At 39.2% G+C, this 27,788-nt stretch overlaps 1 protein-coding gene across 2 annotated transcripts in view; it reads left to right on the plus strand.

Annotated features, from left to right (window-relative positions):
- The window catches only part of PLPP4 (phospholipid phosphatase 4), a 46,508-nt gene extending 20,254 nt beyond the window's left edge, over positions 1-26,254 (plus strand). Inside the window, exons 4-8 of one of the 2 annotated variants that reach the window (XM_071445989.1) lie at positions 2,842-2,905; positions 4,110-4,234; positions 19,388-19,558; positions 23,293-23,481; positions 24,801-26,254. In XM_071445989.1, coding sequence (XP_071302090.1) covers positions 2,842-2,905; positions 4,110-4,234; positions 19,388-19,558; positions 23,293-23,481; positions 24,801-24,811 — 560 coding nt within the window. In that variant the 3' untranslated portion in view covers positions 24,812-26,254. Of the gene's footprint in view, positions 1-2,841; positions 2,906-4,109; positions 4,235-19,387; positions 19,559-23,292 lie in introns of both variants that reach the window. The other variant, XM_071445990.1, reaches the window with a different exon arrangement.
- The last annotated feature ends 1,534 nt before the right edge of the window (positions 26,255-27,788 follow it).

Here is a 27,788-nt window from a genome sequence, read left to right on the forward strand (position 1 = left end):
TCTTGGCTCAGTTTTTCTAATTAGAAGCTGTTGTTTCATCCTTAACTGCCAATGGAATTAGCTGTGCACTTAATCCTGGTCTGTGAGCAGTAGTGGCTGTGCTATGGGTGAAGTCTAATTACAGTTGTAGGCAGGAAATTGGAGCAGAGGACAATGAAAAGGGTAAGTTTTAAGCTGTTCCATCTAATTCTGGCTGTGCCTATCTCTTGAAATCTTACAGTGGTATGTGCTCAGATCCTTTTTATATATATAGATATTGCCAGAGACCAATATTGATTCAAGCACTTGCACTGGCAAGGGATACCTTGAACCACTAAGAACTGCAAATGTTTTTGTTTGCCTTATGTTTGAAATATTCATAATTCTGAAATTCTGTTTTACTGGTTAATTTACACTTTATTTATTGCCCCTTACATGGTAAAATCAAAGCAATACTCAGCCTTGCCTTAGCTAGGTAGGATGTAAATGGCACTGAGTAAGTAACTGGAAAAAAAAAATTAGACAAGGCTTAATTCCCATAGATTATTCTTTCTCTAGTTGCTCTCACACAAGTGTGAAATGATCCTAGGTTTGTTTTGACTGCTGTCAGTCATTTGTTGTAAGTTCTGAAATGTCTTAGAGTGATACTTCACTGACAAATCCGTTCAGTGGAAATAACTCCTTGTTCATGAAACACGCACAGTCAGTTCTGAGCCTTCCCTCCTGTTGTGTAAACTTAGGCTCAGTTTCTCCATCCCTTACTTTCACCTTTTTCTTCTAAAAAGACATTATTTTTTTTTCCTGCTGTCTTGCCTTCTGTTGTTATTCCCTTTATAAGATCTAGGAGAAAAGTTGCTTCCCCAGCATTCCCCTTGCTGCCCAGACTAAGGAAACACCAACCCTGATGTTCTGTTCAGTTTGTGCCATAAGTATGGAACTTCTTGTGGCTTATTTGCCACTTATTTACCAGTTCAGGTGCACTGTACTCTAATAAAGTTCAGTATCTGGTGATGTGAAGGTTCATTAGGGGTGGTGAGCCTCTGATTTGCTGAGATCTGGCACAGATGTCCATAAAGAATGATCAGGGAGTCCCCCAAAAGGTGGATTTCTTTTAGCATGATGCATGGAGGGGAGAAAAGGTGAAAAAGAGATGAAAATTCTTTGCCCCTCATACAGCAATTAATACAGAGAAGGGGATTCAATGCACCTGGAGGAAGGAGGAGTTAATTTAGGTGCCCTCAAGTCTTCCCCTGGGAGTGCCTGAATCTCTCACTGACTGGATTATATGACTTTAGATGGGCAATATGGATCTTTCTTGAAGGAAATAACAGCAGAACAAACAGATTTTTTTTTGCCATCCTACATTCACACTCTCACTTGATGCTTGGCTTGCCAGTGTAAGGAATGTGCAACAGTGAAGGCACAGCTCTGTCAGCTGTACAAGGAATAGTCAAGACCAAACCCAAAAAAAAGACTGAATTTTACTGCCTGTCTTCAAAAGCAGGTATGTTTTTTAAGAAGGGCAGTGTAGTGCTGTGGCATTGCTGGTCATCTGCATTTGACTTTATGGAAAATTTCCCCATGCAATTTCCATAAAAAACTGAGACAAAACAATGGAGGGGGAAAACAGAGCACAGGATTGAGTGGTCACTGCCAACACAGGTGTTGAAAGAGGAAGAGTTTATTTAACAGCATGGGTGTCTCTAGGATTGACTTGTTCTTTCATTTGGCTGGCAGCTACTGTTATATTCTGAGAAAACCCTTATTTTTGCTTTGATGAAGGTCCCACTTTTTTCTTTTCTTTAACTTAAAAAAAATATAACACTATAACACATTTTTATGATCTGTAATATCCTCAGGCAAAGGTTTTATGGAGACAGGATGAGTGCTGCTGAAGTGCAGCATCTGGGGCAGCAGCCCAAGGAGAAAATAGCTCAGTGGCTGTCATAATCAGAGCTATATTACTGTAAATGTTCTGCTGGAAATCAGACATTTGCCTGATAATTTTTTTTTTTCTGATGGGAAATAAAATTCATTGGCTCCTGGTTTGCAACAGGGAGCTACAGTGTGGACTGCAAAATTAAATCATTTTTAATCTAAAATGTGTGTATGTGCAGGATCCGAGTGCCAGTGAAATCAAGGCAAAGATCTCCACAGGCTTGAGATGAGGTTCTTTGGAAAGTCTGGGGACTTGGCATGCAAGCACAAATAGAAGAGATGATCAATTCTCACCTAGTATCATAGTTCCTTCTTGTTTTCCAATTTTATTAGAAAAAATTGGTAATCATGGGGGCAAACGTAAGGGGAAAACACTGAAATATTTAATCAAAACATCCAAATCCTTTTGAAAGAGAAATAAAGTCATCCAATTGTAGTTTTGGCCAAAAGGCAATGCTTTAGCCTGAAAGTGTTTAATTCCATCACAAAATTCTTTATTCTATATAAAATACATATAGACATGTGTGTGTAGATATATTTATGTATCTTGTGTATTGGTCTATACAGGAATTCTGCTTGACATAAAGAGCATGAGAGTTTAATCTGGTAAATTACAAAACTCAAAAATTGCAAACCACAGGACTTAATTCTCTAATTTTTTCCCATTTATTGACTTATGCCTGTTCAAATGGCATGGTAGGAAAACTGGCTTTGTGTAATGAAATAAGAACAAAGTAATGATTATTATAATGCTCTGAGGTCCTTAGTCTGGCTAACAAGAAAAACAAGCAGTAAGCTAAAAAAAAGATCATTCAGTTTTCAGCCCAGTAATGGTTTAAGTCTGTAAATTGAATGCTGTAGTGCTGCAGTTTGTTGCTTGGTACTTAGGTTATTATTGTTCTCTTTGTTCATTGTGTTTTGTAGCTGTTTCCCTGGCTCTAGCCCTGAATGGTGTCTGCACAAATACTATTAAATTAATAGTGGGGAGGTAAGTCCTGTCATGTTCTAAATGATGGGTTTAACTTGAGAGGAATGGAGGCAGACTGAGAGATTTCTACAGCAAATCCCAGTAAACAGAGAGCTGCTGCTCCAGAGCACGTGGAGTCAGAGGGGCCCTGTGGGGCTGTCCTTGGCCTGCTGCAGGTGTTGCACAGCTCCATTAGGTGACACCCGCTGTGGCAGGAATCCACGGCCGTGCTCTGCTGCTTGTTTGAGCTGCTGGCAGACCCGGACCAGAGAGGGCTTTGGGAGGAGTGGTGGGAGTTGAAACCAGCTCATTAAATTGGCAGCATGGGAGGGGAGAGCCACAGCGTGTGGGAGCTCAGATGCCAGTGCCCCTTGTCTGATTAAATAGGAATCAGTTCATTTTGTGAGAAGCATATTCTGTGTCCAGGTGACATCAACATCCACAGCCAAACAAAACCTGGCAGCTGAGCAGTAAATGGATTCCTTGGTAGAACATTTCTTTAGGGAAGCATTATTTTGAATGAAGGACTTAGAAAATATGTTTTAGGTATTTTTTGTCTCCTTATCAAAATTTTAAATAATTTCAGCTGGGAAATGCACATTTCACTTGAGTTCATTCACTGTTGATAGAGTCCAGCGCTGCTTTTGTTGCTGGGATGTTTTGCAGCACTGAGAAAGCAATATTTGTGTTTGATGGACCCTCTCTGCTGCAGAACTGGTGCCCTGACAGTAATGGCACTTGGCACTTTCATTTGATGGGTGCTTTTAAAATAATTAATAATACACCCACTTCTTTAGACAGGAATAAGCTCATTTATCCTGCATTCCAAGCCAAGTATTTTGCTGTCAGCTTGTCTCTGAATCTGTGATCATTCACTTTTCTCCTCTACATGGATTATTGGCTCTGGATCAGTGTGACACCAGTCAAACCTACAGGCCCAGCTCACAGCAGGGTCAGGAGAAGCTCAGAGGTTTGCTCAATGCACTGAGACATTCAGCATCAAGGCTGGTTTAGATTTTGGTGGCTTTTTTTTGGATATTGTGTGCTGCATGTTTCAGCAAGACCTGTGAAAATTTGGGAGTCATTACACTTTGTGCAAAACTGATCACTCTAGGCAAGAGTAGCCTGCATGTGTGTGATAAGCAGTAAATGTAATAATCACTGTGAGATTTATTTGTTACTACAGCTTTTTTTGTGTTTTTAATACCCATGGTGTTTTTTGTAGACCGCGTCCCGATTTCTTTTACCGCTGCTTTCCAGATGGAGTAATGAACTCTGAAATGCACTGCACAGGTGATCCAGACCTGGTCTCTGAAGGCAGAAAAAGCTTTCCAAGCATCCACTCTTCCTGTAAGTTCACTTGACACAGTGCCTCTTTTGTAAAAAGCTGTCCTTTCTGTGGTTTGGGGTTGCTCTTTTTCTTCTGGATCGTGAACCTGATTTTTGCTGGAGGAGTCTGAATTTCTGACTTACAGAAAGTTAGAAATTTCCTTCTGGAAATAAAATTGTGAGCCTGTGACCCTTCCTCATCTTGGGAACCACCTGAGAGCATTCAGAGTCACTGCAGGACTGTCAGCAGAGTGAAGCATATTCAAGGTTCCAGAACACTGTGATTCTGAGGGACATCTGTTCCCCAGTGCAGACCTTTGTCTAATAGGAGAGATTTATTTCCTTCTATTCCAATGAAATAGGACAATACAGTCACTCTTCTTCTGGCTTTGAGGTCTAGGTCTCATGGTTTGGTCAGGTACCCCCAGTTTGTGCTGCATCCTGACAGTGTTTAGGTGGCTTTTTGAGAATTAATCTACCTGATTTAATTCGTTTTACTGACTTAGATGTTTGTAAAGGTTCCTTTCTCTGTCTTGAGAAGATGAGTTCTACTGTGTTTTATCTCATGTCTGATAAAACTTCTTTTCATTTGTAGAATAACTTGATTACTGTAAGCTTCTTTGGGGTTTTTTTTGGCCAGTAGTGTTTGTTGCTTTCAGCAACAGTTCTGTTTCTAAGAGCTGCCAATTGAGAACAACTAAGTTGTATCTATGGATTTTTTTATTGCAATTGTTAACTTCAAATTGCCTAATTGTAGAGAAGTATATATTGCATACAAGTTGGGTGATGAGATGAATGAAATTGTGAGCTGATTTTGCTCCTTCTTTCTTCTGTGAGTCACAGAAATAAATAAGAGAGTATTAGATGATTGTGGCTGTGTTATAAGCTTTAGTTCCAAGCCAGGGGAGCAGCCACAGGAGGAGTCCTGGGGTTTTCCTCTTGCCTGGCTCTGGTTGTATAAGCTCTGAGTTATGGTGCTGCAGCTCACACCTAATTTATTGGAGCAGAATGATGTCCCAGAGTATTTAGATCTAAATTATGAGAGCAGCTTTCTCCATCACTGACATAAGATTAGTGTGGCTGAGTTGACTGTATTTCCCACCACAAAGCCTTTTCTTAAAATGGGATAAGAATGAAGAGATGGTATATATTCAGTAATTTTTATCACTTGGTAAGTGTATGTTAGAGTTTAGAGGCAATTCTGCAGCTGCTTGAACTACTTAGCTGTTTGAAGCCTGATGTTATAATATCTAAGCCTCTGACAAGCTTTAAAAATCCATACATATTTTAGTCTCATAATGGAGAAGGAAAGCATTTAATTTGACAATCATACAATGCTTCTCTGCAGCAAAATTATTTTGATAGCCAAAACTGTCAGTTTTATCAAGAACAGTTTATAGTTGTGATCACAAATTTAGTTTCTTGCTATTACTTCATTCCCCGTGGTATAAAGAGTGGTAACCAAAAAAGCACACCATTATGCTGCTCTCCTACACCTTTGAAGCAATGAGGATGTTTGGGATATAATAATTCATGTTTGCAAATTGTGATGTAGTTTTCCATTTTCTTAGCTCAAAGAAAATTCTTAGCTTTTCCCGTCTTCCTAACGTGTGAATATTTATGAAGTTTCCTTCCATAATCTCAGTCCAAAATTTTTCCTTGGCACCTTTCTCCCTTCCTTCAGCACGAGATTGTTACGAGGTGAAGTGAAGGAGTTCCACTCTTCAGATTTCTGTCATCCTTCACTGTGTGTTGAGAAATTCATGAAACAGCACCAAAAAGGGTTGTTTGTTTGGTTGTTTTTTTTTTGTTTCTGTTAGTGTTTGGGGGATTATTTTTTCTGTTTCATGGCTGCAGAAATGTAAGTGGTGAGGATGAGAGTTGACATAAACCTTAGTACCTCTCTTGGTATGATGGTTTTAAGTAGCCCACTACAGTTTGGTATTTCCTACTTCACTTGAACCCGTGGGGAAAATAAATCACAAGTAAAAGCTGCCAGGCAGCTCATAAAGAGGGGTTAGAAGCTTCAGTCAAGAGCCATTCTCATCTTCAAAACAGTTTTTCTTAAGGCATTTCTAGGCTAGGCTGTCAGTCACAAGCTTTGTTATACCAGAATCTAAAACTTCATCCATGCAAGACGAGGCCTTTAACGAGAAAATCCGTGGTGCTGTAAATGGGGAGCTGTGAGAGGCTAAAATGCAGGGATGTGTGTCAGGAGTGACAGCCCTGGCACTCCCAGATGACCTGGCCTGACCTTGCTTACTCCATAAAATGTTGTGAACAGTCTGTTACCACTCTCAGAGCCAACTTGTGCCCTGAAGGAGAGCTCTCCTTTCTTGGAGCACAGATGATTTCCTTGGCTTCACCTCCCTGGGCCAAGGAGAGCTTGTCATAAAAGAAGAAGAAATGTGTGGAGCACAGGCTGTTTCATAAAGCCAGAAAGAGACTTGCACGTTCCACTGGATCAAAGAAATCTCAATCTTTTGGATTGTTTGGAACCCATTTTGCTTCTTTTCCAGTGTGCTGCCAATCTTGTGAGAGGGGATGGACCTTTGGCTCCATTCCTGCCTGTGTAGCTCAGAGGTGTTCCTGAGAATAGCACAAATGTTGCTATTCTGACACCCAAAATATCTCGGAAATATACATTTTTTTTATTCCATATTTAGCATTTCCACGGTTTTATAATCCATTGGCAATTTTATGCTAATTTAAAGCCAGCACCTGTGATGGAACCATGCAGCCTCTCTGTGCCCATACTTCATCAAAACTGTGATGTTTAAAGATCATAAATGCAGCATTTTTTTCCTGCCTGTGCCCTTCCTGTGTGCCTTCTGAAGATTTTTCTTGCAGAGAACCTTTAGACAGCCTGCCCTGGAGAGCCTTCAAGGCATCCCCACCTCTCCAGATGTTTTTTCCCCTCCTTGCAAAAGATGGAAACAGCAGCAGCAAGCTACAGACCAAAAATGAACAACCAAATGGATGGACATACAGACAGAATGTTTGAGCGTATTCAATGAAACAAACAGAACAAATTGTGTAGAAATCAGCAGAAAACCTTTTATTGGCAATGATTATCCAGCATACCAGCTGATGAAAAATGTGATGTATGGATAAAGAGAATTTAACTGAATGCAACACATGCAAGAGGAAAATTAAGGTGAATGAACACAAAACAATTAATTGGACAAGCCATGTACACAACTGGGAGCTGAAAAGATCACTGAATTTGCAGGCATACATTGTATTAATGGGATGGATAGACAGCTTTTTGTAATTGATTTCTTCCTTTTCATCTAATGCCTGATGTCGTTTTGACATTTGTGTCAGGCTGACAAAATCTCTCCACAAACAAAATAGGAACTTAGGAGTCCTGGAGTGTTATTTATCTAAAAATCAATTTACAATGCTTGTAAATCCAGGTTTGTATCCAGTGAAGAGATGAGAGAAAATGCCTGATTTCTAAAACCTGTGTTAGTCTTAAATTGCAGTTAGCTATAATTGGTTATAATTAGGTAAATCTCTTTGTCTGGAGAATATGTCTTAATTTTTTTCAGAGAACATGTTCAGCCTGGAAGCCACCAGGGTTTTTTCATGCACAAGGAAGGCTGATTCTGCTTGACCACATGTCAAGAACATATTTAATTAAGGTGACAGGAATACTGAGCGTGTTTTCCATTGGAGAGCTCACATTTCTGAAAGCATGTAGGGTTCATGAGCTGCAGCTTAAAAATTGTTGCAATGCCCTGGGACCTCTGAAGAGTTCTCAGAAGAGAGCAGAAGAATATGAGCATTAAATTTCCTGTGATGTTGCCACATCACCAGTTGGATGTTTGGAAGGAGGGAGGAAATAATGGGGCAAATTCTCTTTTCACTTTATATCCTGGTAATGGCACAAATATAAACTGGTTCTCCCAAATTTTATGAGTTGGGTTTTGTCCATGTCTTTTTCCAGTTGCTGTCTGAAGTGAATTTTGGCTTAAAATATGAATCCAGATCATCTTTCCAAGTTTTGGATACAGAGCTCTAAATCAAAGGAATAAGAACTGATCCATTGCATTCTGACTGAATCTTTGACCCAGATTCCACCTGTATAAATGAGGACAGGCCACCAGCAGCAAACAAAAGTGCTGCAAAAGTAGTATGGGTTTATGTTAAAATGGATAATAAATGAGTCTTGATTTATTGCCAAATCCAGGATAACTTCATGGCTACATCTGAAATGTTTATGTTCATATGTTGCCTATCAGAACAGTAAGCAGCAAATCAGCATCACAGGCTTGCTTCAAATATTGTTCAGTAAAATGGGCTGTTTAGCTTAAAAGAAAAAATTAAATCCTAGACAGGGAGATGTCCCATATGCTGCTGTGATTGTAGCAATGGAGTCCTTGTACAAGCAAATATGGGTAAATAATAGTAACACAACACAACTTATTTAGAAACACCAAAAATCCTCTGTGAATTTAATGCCAGATTCTTGACCCTGTTTGCTTTCTTAGAGGAAGTGATTAATTCTTCATGATGCAACTCCCTTTAGGCTCTTATTCTGCTCAAAACATTTGTGAGCAAATTGCAGTTGCCAGTTTTGGCTTCAGCTTTATTTAGTGACTATTTTTAAACGTGTTATTTCTGAATTGGCCAGAACTCTTGAAGCTGTGTTTTTCAGCTAAGGAATTAGATTGGAGGAAGTTGCTTGAAACTGGTTTTGGTACCTTTCTAGTGAAGCAGAAATAGTGGCTTGGTGAGAGGTTAATTCAAGCTCCTTGGGGCTTGTACTGCTGAGTGTTGGTGGTGAGGGGCAGATTGAGCCCATGGTGGCCACAATACCCACAGAGACATCCTGAAACTGATGTGTCTGCTGTGAAAAGAAAATGAACATCACTTGCTAGTCTGGTTCATGTCAATTTATAGTTGGATTCACAGAACTCTGAGGATAAAGGTGCCTCTGGAAATTGTGCAGTTCCAGCCACAACAAAGCAGGGTCAGGGTGAGAAGGTTCCAGAGGACGATTCCCAGTTGAGTTTTGATTTAAGGTGAGGATTCCACAATCTGTCTCACAGGGAAGCTTGTCCAGTACCTGACCACTCCGTGAAAATGTTGTTTATTATATTTAAATGCAATTTCCTGTGCTTCAGTTGGTGCCAGTTCACCTTGATCTGGCTGCCACCCAGCAGAGCTGGGGTGTTCTTCCCCCAGTCCAGGAATCTGCATTTCCCTGTGCTGGACTTCAGGAGATGACTGCTGGCTACTGATCCCTGAGAGAAAGATCCCATCAACTGATTGGAAGCCAAATTTGATAAAAACTAACCATTTTAACATAGTGGCTGCAGAGCTAATTGAACTTTCAATTTCACATTGGATTGGATGGATTAATGGGAATAGAATCAATTAAAAATTAACATATCCTGTATAAAATTGCTATATCAGCAGCACAATAAATAAAACACTCATGATTTTTATTTTTCTATCTGCAATTTAGTTACTTAAATTAGTTTGAAAAGTTGACTTTTGGATAAATTGCGTCCTTTTTTTTCATAAAAACGTTTATTGAGTATAGAGACGCTTTTTGCAAGGAAAAAACAAGAGTTTTGTAGAAATAATTTTGTGGCAGCATCTCAATTTTATGTTTACAGAATGAATGTTAACACAGAGCTGTGCCAGAGCTTTCATTTCTCATGTGGGTGTTTTTGTTTTTCTTCATTTTATTATATTACTGAAAGAGGTTTGTAGATATTACTGTTGAATATTGCTGAAGAAATCAGAGAATTCAATCAGGAATCTGAAATGAAGAATGCAATCAGAGGCTGTGGGGACAATAGCAGTGACTTGTGTTCTCATGTTTTTTAATTACCTCCTTGATGAACAAAGGTGTCTTGATGTGTTTGAGAAAATAATGGCCCTGTAGAAGGAAAGAAGAAAATTATTTCCTTTGCCTTTTGAGCTGTAGTTTACACTTACAGACAAAATGGAAGTATGGAAAAAGCTGAAGTTAAAAAATTGAGCTGCAAGTGTAAGTAAATCTCTGATCTTAGCTCCAATAAACCAGGTTTGCCAGCAGCTGCTGCTGGTTATGGGTTATTAAATTGCTGTTTCTTGGTTATTATATCTGTTCAGTTTGCTTTCATCTGTGCAGGGAAGGAGCTTAATTACCTTTCAGTTTAATTCTTCTTTTCTTTTTGCCAAACTTTGACTTTTTAGGCAAATTTTGTAAGCTAAGATTGGTTTCAGAGGCTGCAGAAGACTTTGTTGTGCTGCAGTAGATTTCAGCTGTATCTAAAGTAAAGAGCACTGTTCTTCTGCCTGACCTTTTCTGTTCAAAGTTCTCTGAGTCACAGCAGAGATCTAAAGATCAATTTCCATCTGTGAACTGTGGTGACAGCTCTTCTCTGGAGTGAAATGGGTCAGAAAGCAGAGGTTTGATTTGAGATTGGAAGGCTGTGAACTCGGGGGGGCTGGCACATCACTTTCTGACCATCTCCGAGGAAGAAATCTCACTACAGGGCTGGCAAATACTGAGGTTCCTTGAAACTGCCATTGCAGCACATACATCAGAATATGCAGGAGAGTGTTCTACCTGTATTAGAGCTGCTTGGAAGGAAACCCAAATATTCTGTGTCCATGAGGACTTTAAAACTCCCTACTGAGCACTCACCTTTGTGAGCTGGGCTGGGTCTTTTCCACCCTGAAAGAATGAGTTGTGATCAGTCTCCAAATCCTCCTTGCACACTCAAATCCCCTTTGAGCAGCCAAAGGGATGGACCTGACTCACACAAGATCATGTTCTTCTAATGCAAGCAACTCTGAATCCCAAATAGTTTCATTAAAATCAGGAGTGCCAGCTACAGTTCTGCTATAAGCAAAAGAAAAATAACTCAATAAAACCCTTGAAATTGAATGATAAAGTTAAAATGCCAGGCAGCTTCCTTTAGAGGTGGCTGACTGATTTATCAAACAGCAGAAATCTCAGTCATAACATTTTCTGAAAATATTAATTTAGGTCTCTTGAAAGCAAGGGGATATTAAAAGGTTCTTGAGATAAAAGCTATGAGACAAATGCAGGAATTCAAGTATACTATTTATGCCAGAAAGAGAAAAAGAGCACCTGCAATAGCCTCATTTGGATTTTGCTAATGCTGTCAGTTCCACATAGAAAACATGAGTTATTAGGTAATTTATTTCCCCTACCTTCTGCAGAAGACTGAGCAAATAATGGCCTCAGTGTTTTCTCAAACAAAGCCTACATGACAATTATTTATGCAAAATAATTTTAAAAGTAATACTGCTTTGTTGAAAACTACTGATTTGTCTGGTGGTTTTTTTTGGTTGAGACTTTAAGTTTTCCTTTGTTTCAACCTGAATTCAGACAATGGGTTTGGAAGTCTCTCAGTCTGGTTCCTACATTTTTTATAAGCAACTGGGAACTTTTGGAGAATGATGATGTTGAGGGTTTCCAGCCATGTTGGAAGGCAATGCAAGTTGGATTTGTGGATAAAATAGCATGGGAAGTATTTAAAAAAATTCACTCACAGGGGAAGTGGGGGGAAGGAAAAAATCTCTGGATGATTTTACAGAGGGAATAAATCAGAAAATGGAAATCAGAATGATTGACCCAATGTTTAGGCTATCAGAGCATTTCCACAGACATTCCACAGACATCTAAATATTTAAAACATCACTTGCTTAGTCATGCAAGAAGTTCTCTACCATATGATGAGCTATTTTATTCTTCATTTTATTATTTCTTCACCCTGGGATCCAGTGACAGGGCACATGGGAATGATCAGAAGCTGTGCCAGGGGTACTGATATTCAGACTCAATATCAGAATAATCTCTTTCCCATGGGGGTGGTCCAACACTGGAAGAGGCTTCCCAGAGAGCTGGGCAGTGTTTGCCAAGCCTGTCACTGTTTAAGAGGTATTTGGACACTTCTCTTAAAAATTTGCTTTAGCTTTTGGTAATTTTTTTTAAAATTAAAAAATAATTTAAAATAATTAGCTAAAATTAATAAATTTTAAAATTAACATTAATTTCAATTGATTTAAGAATTCATTGGAAAATTATTATTTTTTTAGCTTTTTCAGCCCTGCAGTGGTCAGGCAGCAGGAATAGATGATAATTGTTGGTCCCTTCCAACTGAAATATTCTTCTCTTTTCTGTTCAATCTCCACCTTCCCTGCTCTGTCCACCTTCCTTACTTACTTGAAATCAGTAAGTTTGTGTGGATGAGCAGAGGAAGATCCTGTCTGAACAAATTGAATGACTAGTTGATGTAAATATTAAAAAAGTCAATAGGCAATGTTTAAAAGATATTTATGCTGTCAAACAGTAGGATATGATATCAATTTCTGGTATTGTTTATGGCAAGGAGGCTGGAATCTCAAGGACAAATATCACTGTATGCAGAAATGCCTCTTGCAGCAGGACAGGGGATGGGTAGGAATTAAATATGAGGAGCAGGAGAATAATTGGGGTGTGAATACCCATAGATCTGGCCTTGATTCTATGCATTGTTCTATGGTATTTCTGTGAAATGAGATTTTACCTCTATCAGCTGTAGTCCTGATATCTGGTCCACAGACCAGCACTGCATTTATTTGGGTGTGTCCCATTCCCCCCAGCTGCAGTGTGCTGGTTTGGGCTGAAAGCATTCTCAGCATTACTCCTAAATTAGGTTTCCATCTAGTTCCCCTCCTCAGTTTTGGGAGAAAAAGAGAGAAATATTTTGGTTTTTTGCTTCTCTGAATCAGTTATAAATTCTGTGGCAGCAGCCTGGGTGTGGATTCTCCTCTTAGCCAGCCTGGCTGTGGATTCTCCCCCTCCTCAGTTTTGGGAGAAAAAGAGAAAAATCTCTTAATTTTTGGTTCTCTGAGCCATTTATAAGTTCTGTGACAGCAGCCTGGGTGTGGATTCTCCTCTTAGCCAGGGAAAGACTCCACAGCAGCTCTCAGAACATCCCAGCACTTTGCTGGTGACTGGCTGGTTGTGAATATTTTATTCTCTCTGTCTCTTCACAATTGACTGCTCCACTCAGTGTTTGTCACTGTATGTCATCAGAGATATTAAAGCTGATTATATCAGCTATGCTCTAGACTTGCCTGATGAAGCACTAATTAAATTAAGCCAGCATTTGTGGTGTTTCTTGCTGTGCCAGTACCAAGAAAAAAGGTGACTGGAAAATATGATGTTATTAGAATTAAAGGACAGGTGGCTCCTCCCCCCCTTTTCCACTAAATAATTAAAATTAGTCAGTTGTAAGAACGAAAATATTTTTACATGTTAAAAGACATCCATTCCTTTGAAAAATTAAAGTGATTTATGTGCTTCAGAGTGGAGAAATTATTGAATTTCAATAGAAATGTTTGCTATTCTGTGATAATTTTTATAAAATATTACCTCAGTACTTGTAATTATAGTTGGGTATCTAAATTTGAACTGTTAATTATCTTTAGCTAGCAATTTCATGGAGGATAATCATATTTCCTTCAGTTGAAAATGAACATTTTAAGTAACAAATGAGCTACAAGCCAGAGGTTTTTGGCAGTAATTGCTGCTACTCCCCTATTTTCAGGATAAATCTCTTAATTAACAGCTGTATGGCACTGTCTCAGTGAAATATTTCATCCTTTTATAAAAGAATCCAGGGAAATATGAAAAGGATTTCTTAGATAGGCAAGCAAAAAAAAAAAAAAAAAGGTCCTGAGGGGTTTATTGGCTTCTTAATTCAAACTCTGAGTACACTCAGGAATGGTTATGTTTAATGTTTCTGCCTCTTCTCTGACATAATTACCTGCGAATACTCAACAACAAGGGCTCTTGGAATTCATGAGGGGCTTGGGAAATGAACTCCTTAATGTTCAGTTTTCCAGCCTTAATTATAAATCAACTCTTTTGAGCCTGTTTGAGGTTCAGATTTTGTGTATGCCTCGAAAAGATATTCCTTTATTTCTGGATTTAGAAAAAAAAAAAGTGAGATTGTAATGCAGGATTCCTGTAGAACAGTGGTCCTACCTGACCAACATTTTTATGAGTTTGTTTTACACAGAGGATGTAGGACACTGTGGGGTTTGGGTTGGAAGGGACCTTAAAGCTCATCCAGTTCCACCCCCTGCCATGGACAGGGACAGCTCCCACTAGACCAGGTTGCCCTAGAGCCTTCTCTTCTCCATGCTGAACAACTCAGTTATTTGGCACTTTGAAAAATTGTATTTTCTCCCTTTTCTTTGCATGTTTAAAGGTGTTACTCCCAAATCTACTGTGTACTCCAGAACAGAGAGCAACTCTAGTTTTGCTCTCTTCAGCTAGCAAACCTCATTCCAGACTGAATTGGGAATGAAGATGCCCAATTTTCCAGTCCCTGATTTTCCAAAGAGAGTTTAGAAGTCTCTCTCAAGAGAGTTTTTGGCAAGTTTGGAGCCCAGTGGATTCAGTGACAGCACAATCCTGCTGTGCAGCCACTTCCTCCTTGGTGTCCTGGCCCACTTGGAAAGTGGGGGTGAAAAAGGCTCAGAGTCGTTTGCCTTCTCCCTGTCCAATTCTACTTCTCTCCATAAAACCCAAATTAAAAGTTCTTCTTTCAGATGGAGGATAGATCAGGCTGCATTGCTCTGCACTTCACAGTGTTCAGGAATAAATAGGATTTTCCTATTCCTGCTGTGTGTCCCACCATGAAAAGAGAAGCAGTGATTTTCTGTACAACCCTTCCTGCTCAGGCTGGGCACAGTCCTGGGGTTTCCCCAGTTCCTTTTTGAAGTATTAAGGGGGATTATTTGCAGCACTAAAATTGGTATATTCCAGTAAACTCTTGGACACTGCTGACCATGAGTTTGACAGAAGCCTTCTGATCCTCCACTGTCAAAAATTTCTATCCCTGGAGAAACTCTTCAGCCTTTCTTCTAACTGTATTTTACATGCTAGTCTGTATGCTTGGGCCAATATACTAATACTAATACTAATAATAATGTAATATAATATATATAATAATTATTATATATAATATTATTATATACTTATATTATTACTATATATATTATATATTATAATATATAATATATGTAGTAATATATAATGCAATAAAATATATATGATATAATTTATTATTATTATTATTATCCCCGAATGAGTGATGCAAATACTTGGCATGACAAGAGGTCGAGCAGGATGTGATCCTTGTCCAGGATGTTACTGATAATGTAATTACAGAAAAACAGGAAAGCAAGAAGTTACCCTGATCCATTGGTTGGAATTTGATATCTCCCAGTGTTGACCTGAAAAAGAAAAAATTTCTCTTTGTAGGGACTGTTTGTTGTTAAATATCTCATAAATGTCCCCATGGCCATAATTTGTAGTAGAGCTGAAGAGGCAGTGATCTAAGGCTTGTGCCTAGGCTGTGCTTAAAAAGAGAAATTATTAAAAGTAATTCCAGGATCTGAGCTGGTTTAATCTTCTCTTTACTATGTTCTCAGAGAATGAGGATTTTTTCAAGGTTTCTACCCACAGAAATGGGAAAGTAGGCTGTGGAACAGGTTGCTTTTAGGACTTTTGTAAGAGGTGTCATGAACTGAACAAATCAAAATTTAGTTCTCATTTTCTGGTGGCAATGAGATGCATCCTGAGGCCACCTTAGGAATTTCAGGTGAGATGAGGTATCTGGAAAGGTACATAAAAAAAGCCACCAGAAAAAAAATTCATAAGAATTCACTGTGACAGTGGTGCAAAAACAATCATTAGATTGACTAATGCTCTTGCTTTTCAGACAATATAAGTCTATTTTTGTTCTAACATGTCTCTGTCTTCAGCACCTCTTTTTTGTTTCCCAAGTCCCTGCATACATTTGTATTTTGTGATGTGCTTTTCATGTTGCTGCTGCTGAACTGTCTTTCTCTGTGAAAAGAAATTAATAAAGCTAAGCCAAAAGGAAGGTGATTGACTGTCCCAGTTGGAAAAAAAAGAATTTAAAAATACTTTGTGAGAATAAGCTCATAAAATTCTTTGGGAATTGTACTCCTATAAAATGCTCTTTGAATTGAATTTCAGCATTAAAATTTATGCACTCATTTGGTATCATACTTTTTCCTTCAAGAAAGATAAATATTTCAGTCTTTGAACAGTGTGAAACTGAAAACATTCAGCAGTAGCCCTAGCTGCTGGAATTCCTCAGTGGGCTGCTCAGCAATTCCAGTGATGAATAGTCTGTGTTTGCACTTGGGAAATGCACAGTAATCACTGCAAAAATAAAGCCTTGCAGACAAAGGGATGGATCATTTTATCTGATCCTTAAAAAGGCCATTCAGATGGTTGTTTTGTAATTTGATGGCATTTAAGTAAGTTGAGGGGTTTTCTTTAGTTCAAAAACTGCTCAATGTGAAAAAGTCATTTATTGCGTGCTTAGCAAAGCATCCATTAAATCTTGAGAGGCTGAAAATCCTCCTGGCGTAGTTTTAAATTTCAGAAAAACACTCACAAAAGCAATTACCTTTTTAAATGAATAATTTATTTGGGGTGCTTTAGATCAGATTCTTGTTTACAGTTTCTCACCTTATGCATTTCAGCTTGGTAATTGTTTGGTCTGTACAGACAGGTTTTTCAGCTCACCTGAACTCCCTGTCTGGAGGGAATCAGCTTTCAGGATGGGATCTGTGGTGTCTCCAGATGCTGTCGTCCTCCTTATTCCTTCTGAACTCACTTTTTTAAAAAAGAACATCATAGAAACAAACTGAACAATTGAGTCCATGGTACTTTTATTTATTCAAGTAATGACAATGCATTTTAAAGCATTTTAGCAAGCCATGACAGAACCTGTGGCTTGTCTCATGAGAGTTTTTCCTGAGTTCAGCAACTTGTGGCATCAGGACTTTGATTTGAGTTAGCTACACCAATTGGTAGAAATATCTCATTTCCTCATTCCTTTCTCCTCTTACAACATTTAAAATCAATTAAATATTTGTGTCTGGAATTTGTATCAACATGTTTCTTGTCTTAACGTTGTTTTAAACTAAATGAGACTGATTTTCTTCTGTTCATTTACATCAATGTCTCCAAAAAGGGCTGGTTGGTATTTTATTTTGCTTTTCCCTTCTTTGTATAAAAAGATTTTGATGTATTTTCTGGAAGAAGGCAGCTTAGAAGTGATTTTGTATTGCTCTGCTGAATCTTTGGGATCTGTCTTCCTAATAACTTTTACTAGGACAGTAGGCAGGGTGTGACCCTTCAGGGCATGTGTGTATTTGCATTTCCTTCATGCTGCAGTGATGTATGGACTCCAGCTGGTGCAGGAAAAAGTGCTCAAATATATTCTACTGATGGACCAATTCTTCAGTGGAAATATCACCTTTAGGCCCAGGATTCTTGAAGAGTGAATTGTTTTTCTTTATGTTCTTGACTGACATCTTCAGAACAGAGCCATCAGGCAAAGCTGCCCACATGGGGTGCACAGCAATTGAGCTGTCCTAAATTCTGGTTACTTTTATAATGGATATCCCACATCCCAGAACATTTTGCTGTTAATTCCATGCTTTTTGCTGCTGACTCTGCATGCACTGGGCCTCTTGGGTCAAGCAGCTCTTTCTGGATTTGCACACTCCAGGGTAAGGGAAGTCAATATGAAATTCTGCAGTGTAAGGCTTCTCTGCACAATGGTAGTTCTACAGCCACAATATCAGTTTTATATATTAATGTATTATTAGAGTATATTAGATATAGTACATTAGATATAGGTATAGTATATTAGATATATCTATATAGATATATAGCTATATATATAGATATATATATAGATATAGATATATATAGAGAGAGTATATTAGATATATTTATTTTCCCTCTTATACTAGGCATGGGTTCCCCTAAAGGACTATTTGTGTCTCTCTTCTTTCTGCCTTTTAATTTAGAGAAATACATCCACCACCTAAGGCAAGATCAGCCTTTGTGTTTATTACAAATATAAATCCTGCTGCACTTCCATGTTCTTCCGTGAACAACTCCTTCTGAAAAGGTGGAAGACCCTGAAAAGAACCCCACAAATTTGGGGGAAATAGTCTTTTTAAAATATTAGCAGATTCTCTCTGAAGTCCTTTTAGCTACATCTGCTGCTGCTGTGCACCATGCTGACAATTGCTGGTAAAATTGCCTGGTAAATGGTATTAATCCTAAATATGAGTCTGTGTGAACTGAACACCTACTTTATAGTTTGGGCAATATTCCTTTAAACCTCTAAATTGCTGGGCATTGCAGATTGCCTGAAAATGAAACCACAAACCAATTGATTCTTCTGCCTGGGAACGCTGCCTTCAGATTTCAGTTCACCTAAAAAATAATAACCTGAGGTGAAAAATAGAAATATGAAGACAAAAATATTTTTGGAGTGGGAAAGATTTTGCTTCAGGATTGCATTTGATGTTGCATATCCAAGACAGATTTCATTTTGATCGCTCCATTTACTCATCTAGAAGATGAAATGATGCAAACAAGTCCTTTCCTTGTCCAGTGTCTCTCTGAAAGGTGTAAAAGCTGCAACAGGAAAGCTCAGGGCAGAAACTTGGTGCCTGAGTTCTCTTGTGTATGTTCTATAGAAACTGGGTAATGGAACCTAAAAATCTCATTTAAATGTAATTCAATTACAGTGCAAACTGTCTGAATCCTTTTCTGCTTTGAACCTCAACGTTTTAGAAAAGGTCTAAAATCAGGAAAGATGTGCTGAAGGTTGAAGCATGAAAAAGCTTTTGTGACTCAAGTTAAAAATTTGCTTAAATGTTTAATTTAGTGTCTGATGTCTCCCCCAGAGGAAAAAGGTAAATTGCTGAAGGAAGAAAAAATTTAAATTTCTATGGAATAGGTGACTGTCTAGAGGCAACACAGTGTTTGCAGACATGTCAGATTATGTGAAAGCTGAGTGTATGTATTAGAAAAAAATCAAATTGCTTCTGAGTGTTCCCTTTCCTGGTTGCTTGCATTGCTCTATAAGTAACACCACTGCTGTGGAGAATGTATGTATGACATGGATCTTGTTGGGGAATGTCTTTCCTCATTCACTTCCCCAAAAATGTGATTTTTTTAAAGTTTGCAAGATCGTGACTGCTTTAATAAAATTAAAAAAAAAAAAAGCCCAAACAAAAAAACAACCAATCAACCAAACCAGCACTAATTAGAGTTCACTGCAGTGATGTGCTTTGCTGTATCAGTTGCATTTTCAGGCCTGGGCTTCACCACCTTCTACCTGGCTGGAAAGCTGCACTGCTTCACGGAGAGCGGCCGGGGGAAGAGCTGGAGGCTCTGTGCAGCCATCCTGCCCCTCTACTGTGCCATGATGATCGCCCTGTCACGGATGTGTGACTACAAGCACCACTGGCAAGGTCAGACATGGACATGCCCCATTTTCCTACTCTTTTTTTTCTCTGATTTATCCATGGATTTCTGTTGTAACGCGACACGAAATGAGCGACACTTGCGCCTTGAGATGTTTAAGGTAAAAAGGGGGTAGTTTATTTCTGAACTCTGGTATTTATAAGTGATTATGGATTGGAGGATGAAATTGCTACTTTTTTAACTCCACTGGTCAAACAACAGTTTATCAATTCTCTTTTCTTCTAGAAAGGAATGTAAAACAATTATTTATATGAAAAGTGCATGAGAAACTCTATTACAAAAATGTAAACATCAGAAGGTTTAGAAGAACTTTAGAAGAACAGGGTGACATACTTTGATTTTTTTCTGTTTCAGTACATAGTGTGAGTTAAAACACCATGCTGTGCTATAGATTTTCCTTGCTGGGGTTTCCTAGCAAGGCTGGATTAGCCAGCACTGACCTTCAGAGCTTCAGGCCTCTGCCACAGCATCCTCTCCTCCCTCACAGCAGGCACTTCTGGAGTGCAACACCCATCAGGTCACTGCATCTGTCACTGCTGTCTCAGAGTCCTTCAAAGTTCTGTAACTGATGGAGGAGGTTGTGCTATTTATCAACTACACACTCATGTGACAATTCAGAAAACCCTGCCATCAATTATTTCTTTACCCATTTCTTGACTTTCTTTATGGCCACCTTTGTAGCTTCCTTGCTTTTACTTATGTCCTCTGCTAAGTAACCAGCCTGTAATTACTTTTCCCCTGAATTGTCCCTGAATTTGCCCCTGAATTCCTGTAAGAAATACCGTGCATGGTATTTCTGATGCTGTTATGTGGATCACCTTGGCTTTCTGTGGTATTGCTAGGACTGTGCTGCTGGCCTTGCAAATTGAGCTCTCCTCAAGGTCCTGAGTGCTCCTTTCAATTACCTGAAATTTCAGTTCCATACTGGTTCCATGCTGTTTCCTGTTTTCCAGCACTGTGGTGGGTTGACCCTGGCTGGACACCAGGTCTGTCACTCCCCTCCTCAGCTGGAAGGGTGAGAGAAAATGCAGTGAAAAGTTCATGAATCAAGTTGAGTTGAGGGAGAGATCACTCAGCAGTTGCTGTTAGGGTGCCTGGAGCAGCTCCTGCCCCTCCTTCCTCACTGACCTGGGTGTCAGCAGGGCTGTTTCTCTCACATGTTCTCACTCCTCTCTCCAGCTGCTATTTCAGTTGTCCAGATTTTTTTTCCAGTTTTTTACATCTCTTATCCCAGAGGTGCTCCCACATGCCTGCTGTGCCCAGTCTTGGCCAGTGACAGACCCATCCTGGAGCTGCCTGGTGCTGGCTCTGTTGCTCATGGAGAAGATTCTCATGGAAGCCACCCCTGCAGCTCCCTCTGCTACCAAAGCCTGGCCCCAAATCCCAGCACAAACACACAGCATTCTGTTGGTTCCTCATATAATTTCAATTGATTTCTGCATTGCTCTGTCCCCCTGAGCACCTTCTCATCTCACCCAGCAGCAGAACCAATCTCAGCCATGCTTTCCCTCACCCTGCTGCGCTCCTGCAGCTGCTTCATCACCAGCCATTACCCTTGACACGCTCTCTGAGGAGCCTCCTGCTTTCCAGCAGAGCCTTGTCTTGTTTCAGGACCCATTTCTCCTTTTCTCAGTGACACTGGGGCTGGGGAGAGCCTCCAGCACAAACCTGCTGAGCGTGAGGCGCTGCCTTGCCAGGCTGGCAGGAGGCACACAAAACACTTGGCCTGAGCTCCCTGTTAAAGAGAAAAGGAGGAGTGGGAAGAAATGTGGAGAGTACAGGTTTGGAGCAGGTGTTTGCAGTGTGAACTGTCCCTTGCCAGAATTATTGATGGGCTGAAAGGTGAGCAGGTGATGGTGATGTGCTTTGTACAAGGTGGAGGAAAACTGCACCCAGGGCTTGGGACTCAGCTCATCACAGCTGCTCCTGTTCTGCCTTTGAATTTTAAGGAGATGGAGCTGCAAACTTATGGGAATAAATTACATGGGAATCCATTTCCTTCATGGTGGAAAAAGGCCCATTCTTTATTCACATAATTAATTTTTATACAGATTAACAGACTTTGTGTGGGACTCTTAATTGGATTGGAGTTTTCTTGCCAGTTACCTTTACTGGTTAGTAACAAGTTGTTATTCTGTATTGATTGGTCACTCAAACTCTCAGTGTCTACATGCAGCGACAGTTGTTTGTGAAAGATAGTTTTCATTTTTCTGTCTAACTGTGTAAAAACAGTTTATGCAGGTGCAAGTTATCTGAGAATTGCACCTAACACAGGCTTATAGAAAATTAATCTTGTCACAATAACTAAGCTTTTTACGAGTTGATTGATGCTGTACAGTGAAAATCCTTGCCCTCAGTACCTTTAATATCATTATAGCTTGGTAGAGCCAGGCTGATGAAATCAGTCAGCTTCCAGTGTGGGTAGGATAAGTTACTGTCTGCACACAATCACCTTTTAAATTCCTGTTTGAGCCTGTTTTATATTAAAAATTCCTGTTTTATATTAATTTGTGATGGATTAATTTTGTCCTTTTGTGTGAAGGAAGAGAACATAGGATTAGAAGGCATCTCCTGGGTCATTCCATGTAGTCCTGTTCCTCAAATGTGACTTACAGTCACATTTCTTAAATTTATCCACCTCACTATTAAATTTTTCAGGTTTTCTTGCTCCAGCCATTCCTGATAAAAGGCGTCTCACGTCTCTAATGATTACAAACCATCTATTATGCATTGAAAATTGAACTACATGGCCTTTATTGTAATGAAAATAACAATGGCAAACCAGGGTATTTAATCTGTATTTAAGGACTTTAGACAAAAATAATTTGTATTGATTTACCCTTCTTTGCCAGTAAACTAAATGATTCACCACTTTTATTACACTTTGGGTTTTTAGAAATTAAAAGAATGGAATCACAGTTACACACAGATGATGTGGTGCTGAATCAGTCTTGTGAAAATAAAATGTGTTGTCAGGTCATTTTAACCAGTTCCTTTTGCCTCACTTCATTATTCTTCATGTTAAATCTGAGGCTTTCACAGAGTGTGTATGTCCAGAGGAATTTTTCTCTTGTTGATTGTAAATGAAACACAAGACGAGGTGAGTATTTTCTGGTTCTTTTAATAACCAGAACCAGAAGGAATCCTCTATAGAAAATTTTAAATTGCCTAAGTGTGAGAGCTGCAAATATCTCATCCAATAGCCTTACTTATCTTGCTTTATTTTCTGATAGGAGAATGGGATATTAAAAAAACATCAAAGAAAGATATTCAAGAGGTGTTAAATCAGTTAACAGGCATACTTAGTCTTTGACCTTTCAGATGCTTTTGGTAAGAATTCATCCAGCTTGAGATTGTTCTTGGCAGTCTGCTTTTTTAAATGGAAGATCCATGGGTTGCCCACCCACAAGTGGTCAGCTGTGATCTGGAACATCAGGAGTGTTTGATACCTCATGGAGTCCATTCTATTCCCAGTGTTCATCTCCCAAAACTGAGCCAACCATCTACAGTTTGGGTGTTCAAAATATTGCACAAGTCCCCAAGGATGGATTTTATTTGTCCAGTGTGGTATTTGGTTCCAAATTCTTTAGGAAAATTCAGAATCCAAATTTTCTGTGTTAAACACTTTCACATCAACCAAATGTCTTTTATTTGCAGTTTTCACTCCTGGCTGCCCTTCCCCTTGTAATGTGCTCCTGGTTTTGTTGCTTTTTCCCTGCAGATGCTTTCGTTGGAGGGGTGATTGGCCTCATTTTTGCTTATATTTGCTACAGACAGCACTACCCTCCTTTGGGCAACACAGCCTGTCACAAATCTTATGTCAGCCTGCTGGATCAGACCTCAGTGAAGAAAGAAGAGAGACCCACAGCAGACAATGCTACTGGGCTGCCTCTGGAGGGAATTACTGAAGGTCCCGTATGACTTTGAGAAATGTGCAGAATGAACTTTTAGCCTTCTCACATTTCCTCCAAACTGGTCTCTTAACAGTGGTTCTTAATGTACATCTTTTTTCTTTTGTTTCTTTCCTTTTTATAAAGGGAATTTAAATATTTTATTTTTAATGCCATGGCACCATCATAGTTTTAAAGCTAAATTCTAAGTTCATACTGACTTGCTGAATTATCTGTTTTCAGTCTACTGCAAGCAGGTAGAACTACTCGAGGGAAGGGGAAAGAACGTTATTAAAAAAATCTCGTGTGGGGAATGGTCAAGAGAGTAACTTTGAGGTGTGGTTGAGCATATACTAGATCTGGAAACAGATTTTCTGAAGTACTGAGTATCTTCTACAAAGTTCTGGTCATCTTCAGCACTCATTGATTTCGATGGGTGGCGAGTACACAGAGCACTTTTCATCAGGTGTTCAACATCTGTAATTTGATAATTTAGGGCATCATCCTTATGTTTATCTTGCTGCCTTCTGACATTAACAGAAATCTCCACATGCTGGTGGAACTTTGTATTAATTATCAAATTTTGCCAAGACCGTTCTGAGCTACTAATGACTAAGAGGGCAAAAGGTGTGGCTGGTGAAGTGCTTGTGAGAGCCAAGCCTTGTGCATTAGTAGTTCCACAGGATGATTCTCACCTTCAAGAAACTCCATGCTGTTAAAATTACCAACTAAGAACAACATACAGGATGGATTAGAAACTTGGCATTGACCATCAGCACTTTTTGAGAACTCTTGCAGTATTTACCATCAAAACAAATTTGAAAGAAAACACCCATTGCATTTAACGGGCTGAAGTCTTTCAAACAGATGTTTAAAACCCCCTAAAACTGGGAGGATACAGAAACACAAAGTTTCCTGTGGATCTCGTTGTGCCATGTTCATTCTTGTGTAGTGACTCACTGCAGCATTGGTGACCTGAGGAAATGCAAAGATTCTCATTCGTGACTTTGGGCACACAACCACAAATGCCTGTGGTGGTTTCCAGCACTGTAACATACCCAGAGGAAGGCTGGAGACAGTTTTCCACCAATCCCATCCCACATTTTCAGCTCACCATGCTCTTGGGCATGGTGCTTGCCAAGGTTGGTACCTGAATTGGAGCTCACCTGAATCAAACCACTGCTGGTATGGAGAAGGTTGACAAGAGTGTGACTGAAGGTAATTTATTATCAGTAGGATTCTGTTTGTTAGGTATGCACTATGCAGTATACATCACATTCCTGTGAGATGAGGTACCTTTGGATGGCAGAATGTCAGATTCCAGGTTTTTTCTCCTTAGGTATCCTGTGAAAAATGAAGGCAAAATATTCCAGACCACACCCTGGCATTTGAACATTTCTTGGAGCAATCAAGATAATGTTGATCAACGACCACAATTACGGTGCTTCAGACTGGAGGAGACTGCTGCCATGATTATAATTTCTGTGTTCCTGTTGGAATATGCATCAGCCTCGTAGACATTTTGTGATTCAAACAGCTCAATGTTTCTATGTAAGGCTTGTCATTTACTTTACTCAAAGCTAAGCTTTGTAGATTTTTTTTTTTTTTGAGAAGAGCTGCTTCCTGATTGGCAACACTTGAATTTTTATAAAAAGCAAGTAAATGAGGGTCCCCTTAAAAATAAACCTAATAACTGTGTACAAGAGGATGCAACCTTGCTGTGTATAAATTTATATGATATTTGGAAATGGCTATAAATAGGAAGTGACATTAAGGAACAGAAGGTAACAGGAGTGAACCCGGGAGGTTCTGTAGAAACCAGAAAAAAGCAAAGCTGGTACAGTTTAACTGAGCCAGAGGGAGGATGTTTCACTTACAGAATTCTGAGGTCTACAGCAGAGACAGTTGAACTTAGCTCTGGTTTTCCTGGTGAATATACAGTAATTCACAATACCAGCATCAGCAAAGCAAAATTACTTGGCATTTGCACTGGATTTGACAGAACACTCCTCTGGTGTGGTTGAGATCTTGATTCTAGAAATCCACAGAGTGCAATGGAGGTTTAATCTTCCTAGGAAGTTTTTAAACCACCCTACAGAATTCTGTAACAAATATAGTTTTCTATTACTTCATGTGGGAGGATTACTGAGAGCCCCAGAGCCAGGGTGAGGTTTAGCCATCAGCTCTTTCTTTCAGCAGGAACCCTAGTCTTCCAGGTTATATGCAAATGTTAAAAAAAGAATAAATCTTCAATCAAAATTAGAAGTTTAATACTGATGCATAGAGCATTTTGCATGTTTTTATATAGATCTGGCTTATTCTCAAAATGGAGTGGAGCCTTCTAACTGATGTACACATTCTGGATATTTTAATGGCTTTTGGTACAGACAGGCTGTCTTTGGGATGAGGAAAATCTCTTCCAGCCCTCAAGTGAGTAGTGGCTGCTAAAAGATTGGAACATGAAGTGTAATACAGCATAAAACCTGAAATTGCAGGAGTAATTGGTGATCTCAGAAAAGCAGTAAAGAATAACACATTTTAATGGGAATAATTCAATCGAGAGTCATAAAGGAGACAATGTAAAAGGTTTGATTAAAATGTAATTAAAATTATGAAAGACTTAATGGAATGAAACTTGTGGAGGGATCTGTAGGTGCCACAATCACCAGTGCAAAGTCAGCGTAGGGAAGGCATTTTTGTGGATCAATGTATTTTACTCTCATGCTTTCTCAGTGTGAAGGAAATGTAATGTTGTAATGCACCAATAAAACAACACATGAATGTGGGTTTGTACATCTGTGTGTTATCATTTTTTTGAGAAGAATATAATTTAGCAAGTTATTCTCATTAATTAAACATGTAGAGCATCACACAAAAAAAATGCCCTAAAGAAACAGTGTTACTGATAAAGAGTCATTACTGCTGCTGTTAAAATGGAACAGCCTCCCTCCTTTAACCAAAATAATGCTCTTCAGCTTTTCTCCAGGCAAAGGTAGAGTGTAAGACTGCAAGGCTGAAATTCTGCAATTGTTACCCAGCTAAACCCAACAGGTTCCTTCCCCTGCTCCCATTCCATATCCCAAATAACCCTGCAAGTGCCATATTTAATAACAAACGTGGCTGGGCTAGAACAGGAGGACAACATCAAATCAAACACAGCAGGGATATCCTGAGAGACTGGCAACCAGCAAAATGCCCCCACAGTGACTGAAATCTCAGGTTAGGAATAGAGCATTTGTGCTGATTCATTCCGATTTTGTTGCTTTTTCTAATTTGGCCCTCTAATTTTTTTTCCCACATAGAACAAATTATTTTTATTTAATGTGAAAACAGAACCTCATTTTCCTTCCTTCTATCCATGGCAAAAAATACTTGGCTGTGGACTGTGGGGGGAAAAAACCCCAAACCTATGAAAAAGCCATATTTTTGTTTTGTGGTACTAAAATTCTAATGATTTTGGGAGAATTGCTCTGGATCACTGAGCACATCACATTCTGTAGGTGGAATAAAGCCTTTACATGGGTTTTTTGTCTTAAGATTGCTTAGCAGGACCATGTTGTTGGACAGTTAGGAGTAGCATCCACAGGCATTATCTGAAATCAAATTTCTTATTACTCATCTTTACAAGATAAATAGTCTCACCTGCTATCCCAGAGTACACTCCACACTCATCTGATAAGCAGAATGCCTACATTGCTGTCCTAAGGGGCTAAAATTAAATTAGAAGTTTCCACTGGGATGCACCCAGTTTAATTCAGTTTATTATACAGAGAACTCCTGTTCTACAGGTGTGCAAATTACTCCCTGCTCAGGAACATGGTCTGAACAGAGAAAAAACATTATCATTTTGCCATTAAATTAAAATTTGCTCAACATATATAAAATCAAAATGACAGGACCAGATAGGTAACTCCAAATGCACTGAATTAACTGAGTTTCTTTTTGCAGATGCTACAGGATTTTTGCTGAAACTTGCAGAAATAACAAAAAGAAAAAGCATTCAAACTGGTCCAAACCTTGAACCCAGATAACTGTAATAAAAACATCTGAGCTGCAACTGATGTATGCTGAAGTTACAGAAGTGAAGATCTTCCTTGTATTATTTTCTGTAAAAAAACTTTCCAAAGGGAAAAGCAAGAGGCATTTGGGATAACTCACATTGCATAATCTGAGTAGCAAGGTATGAATGGGGCGTGAAATAGAAAATCCTCTCAGTGCTTTGGCTGGGTGCAAACAGCAGAGTGATGTATTCAGCCAGTTCAGGAGGACTGCAGAAAGTCAAGCATGAAACACAATTGAAGCAGCTCCAGAAACCTTAAACCTTTGG

The sequence above is a fragment of the Agelaius tricolor genome, unplaced genomic scaffold, assembly GCF_023055355.1.
Source record: "Agelaius tricolor isolate 1412-34295 unplaced genomic scaffold, bAgeTri1.0.p SCAF_22, whole genome shotgun sequence".
NCBI lineage: Eukaryota > Metazoa > Chordata > Aves > Passeriformes > Icteridae > Agelaius > Agelaius tricolor.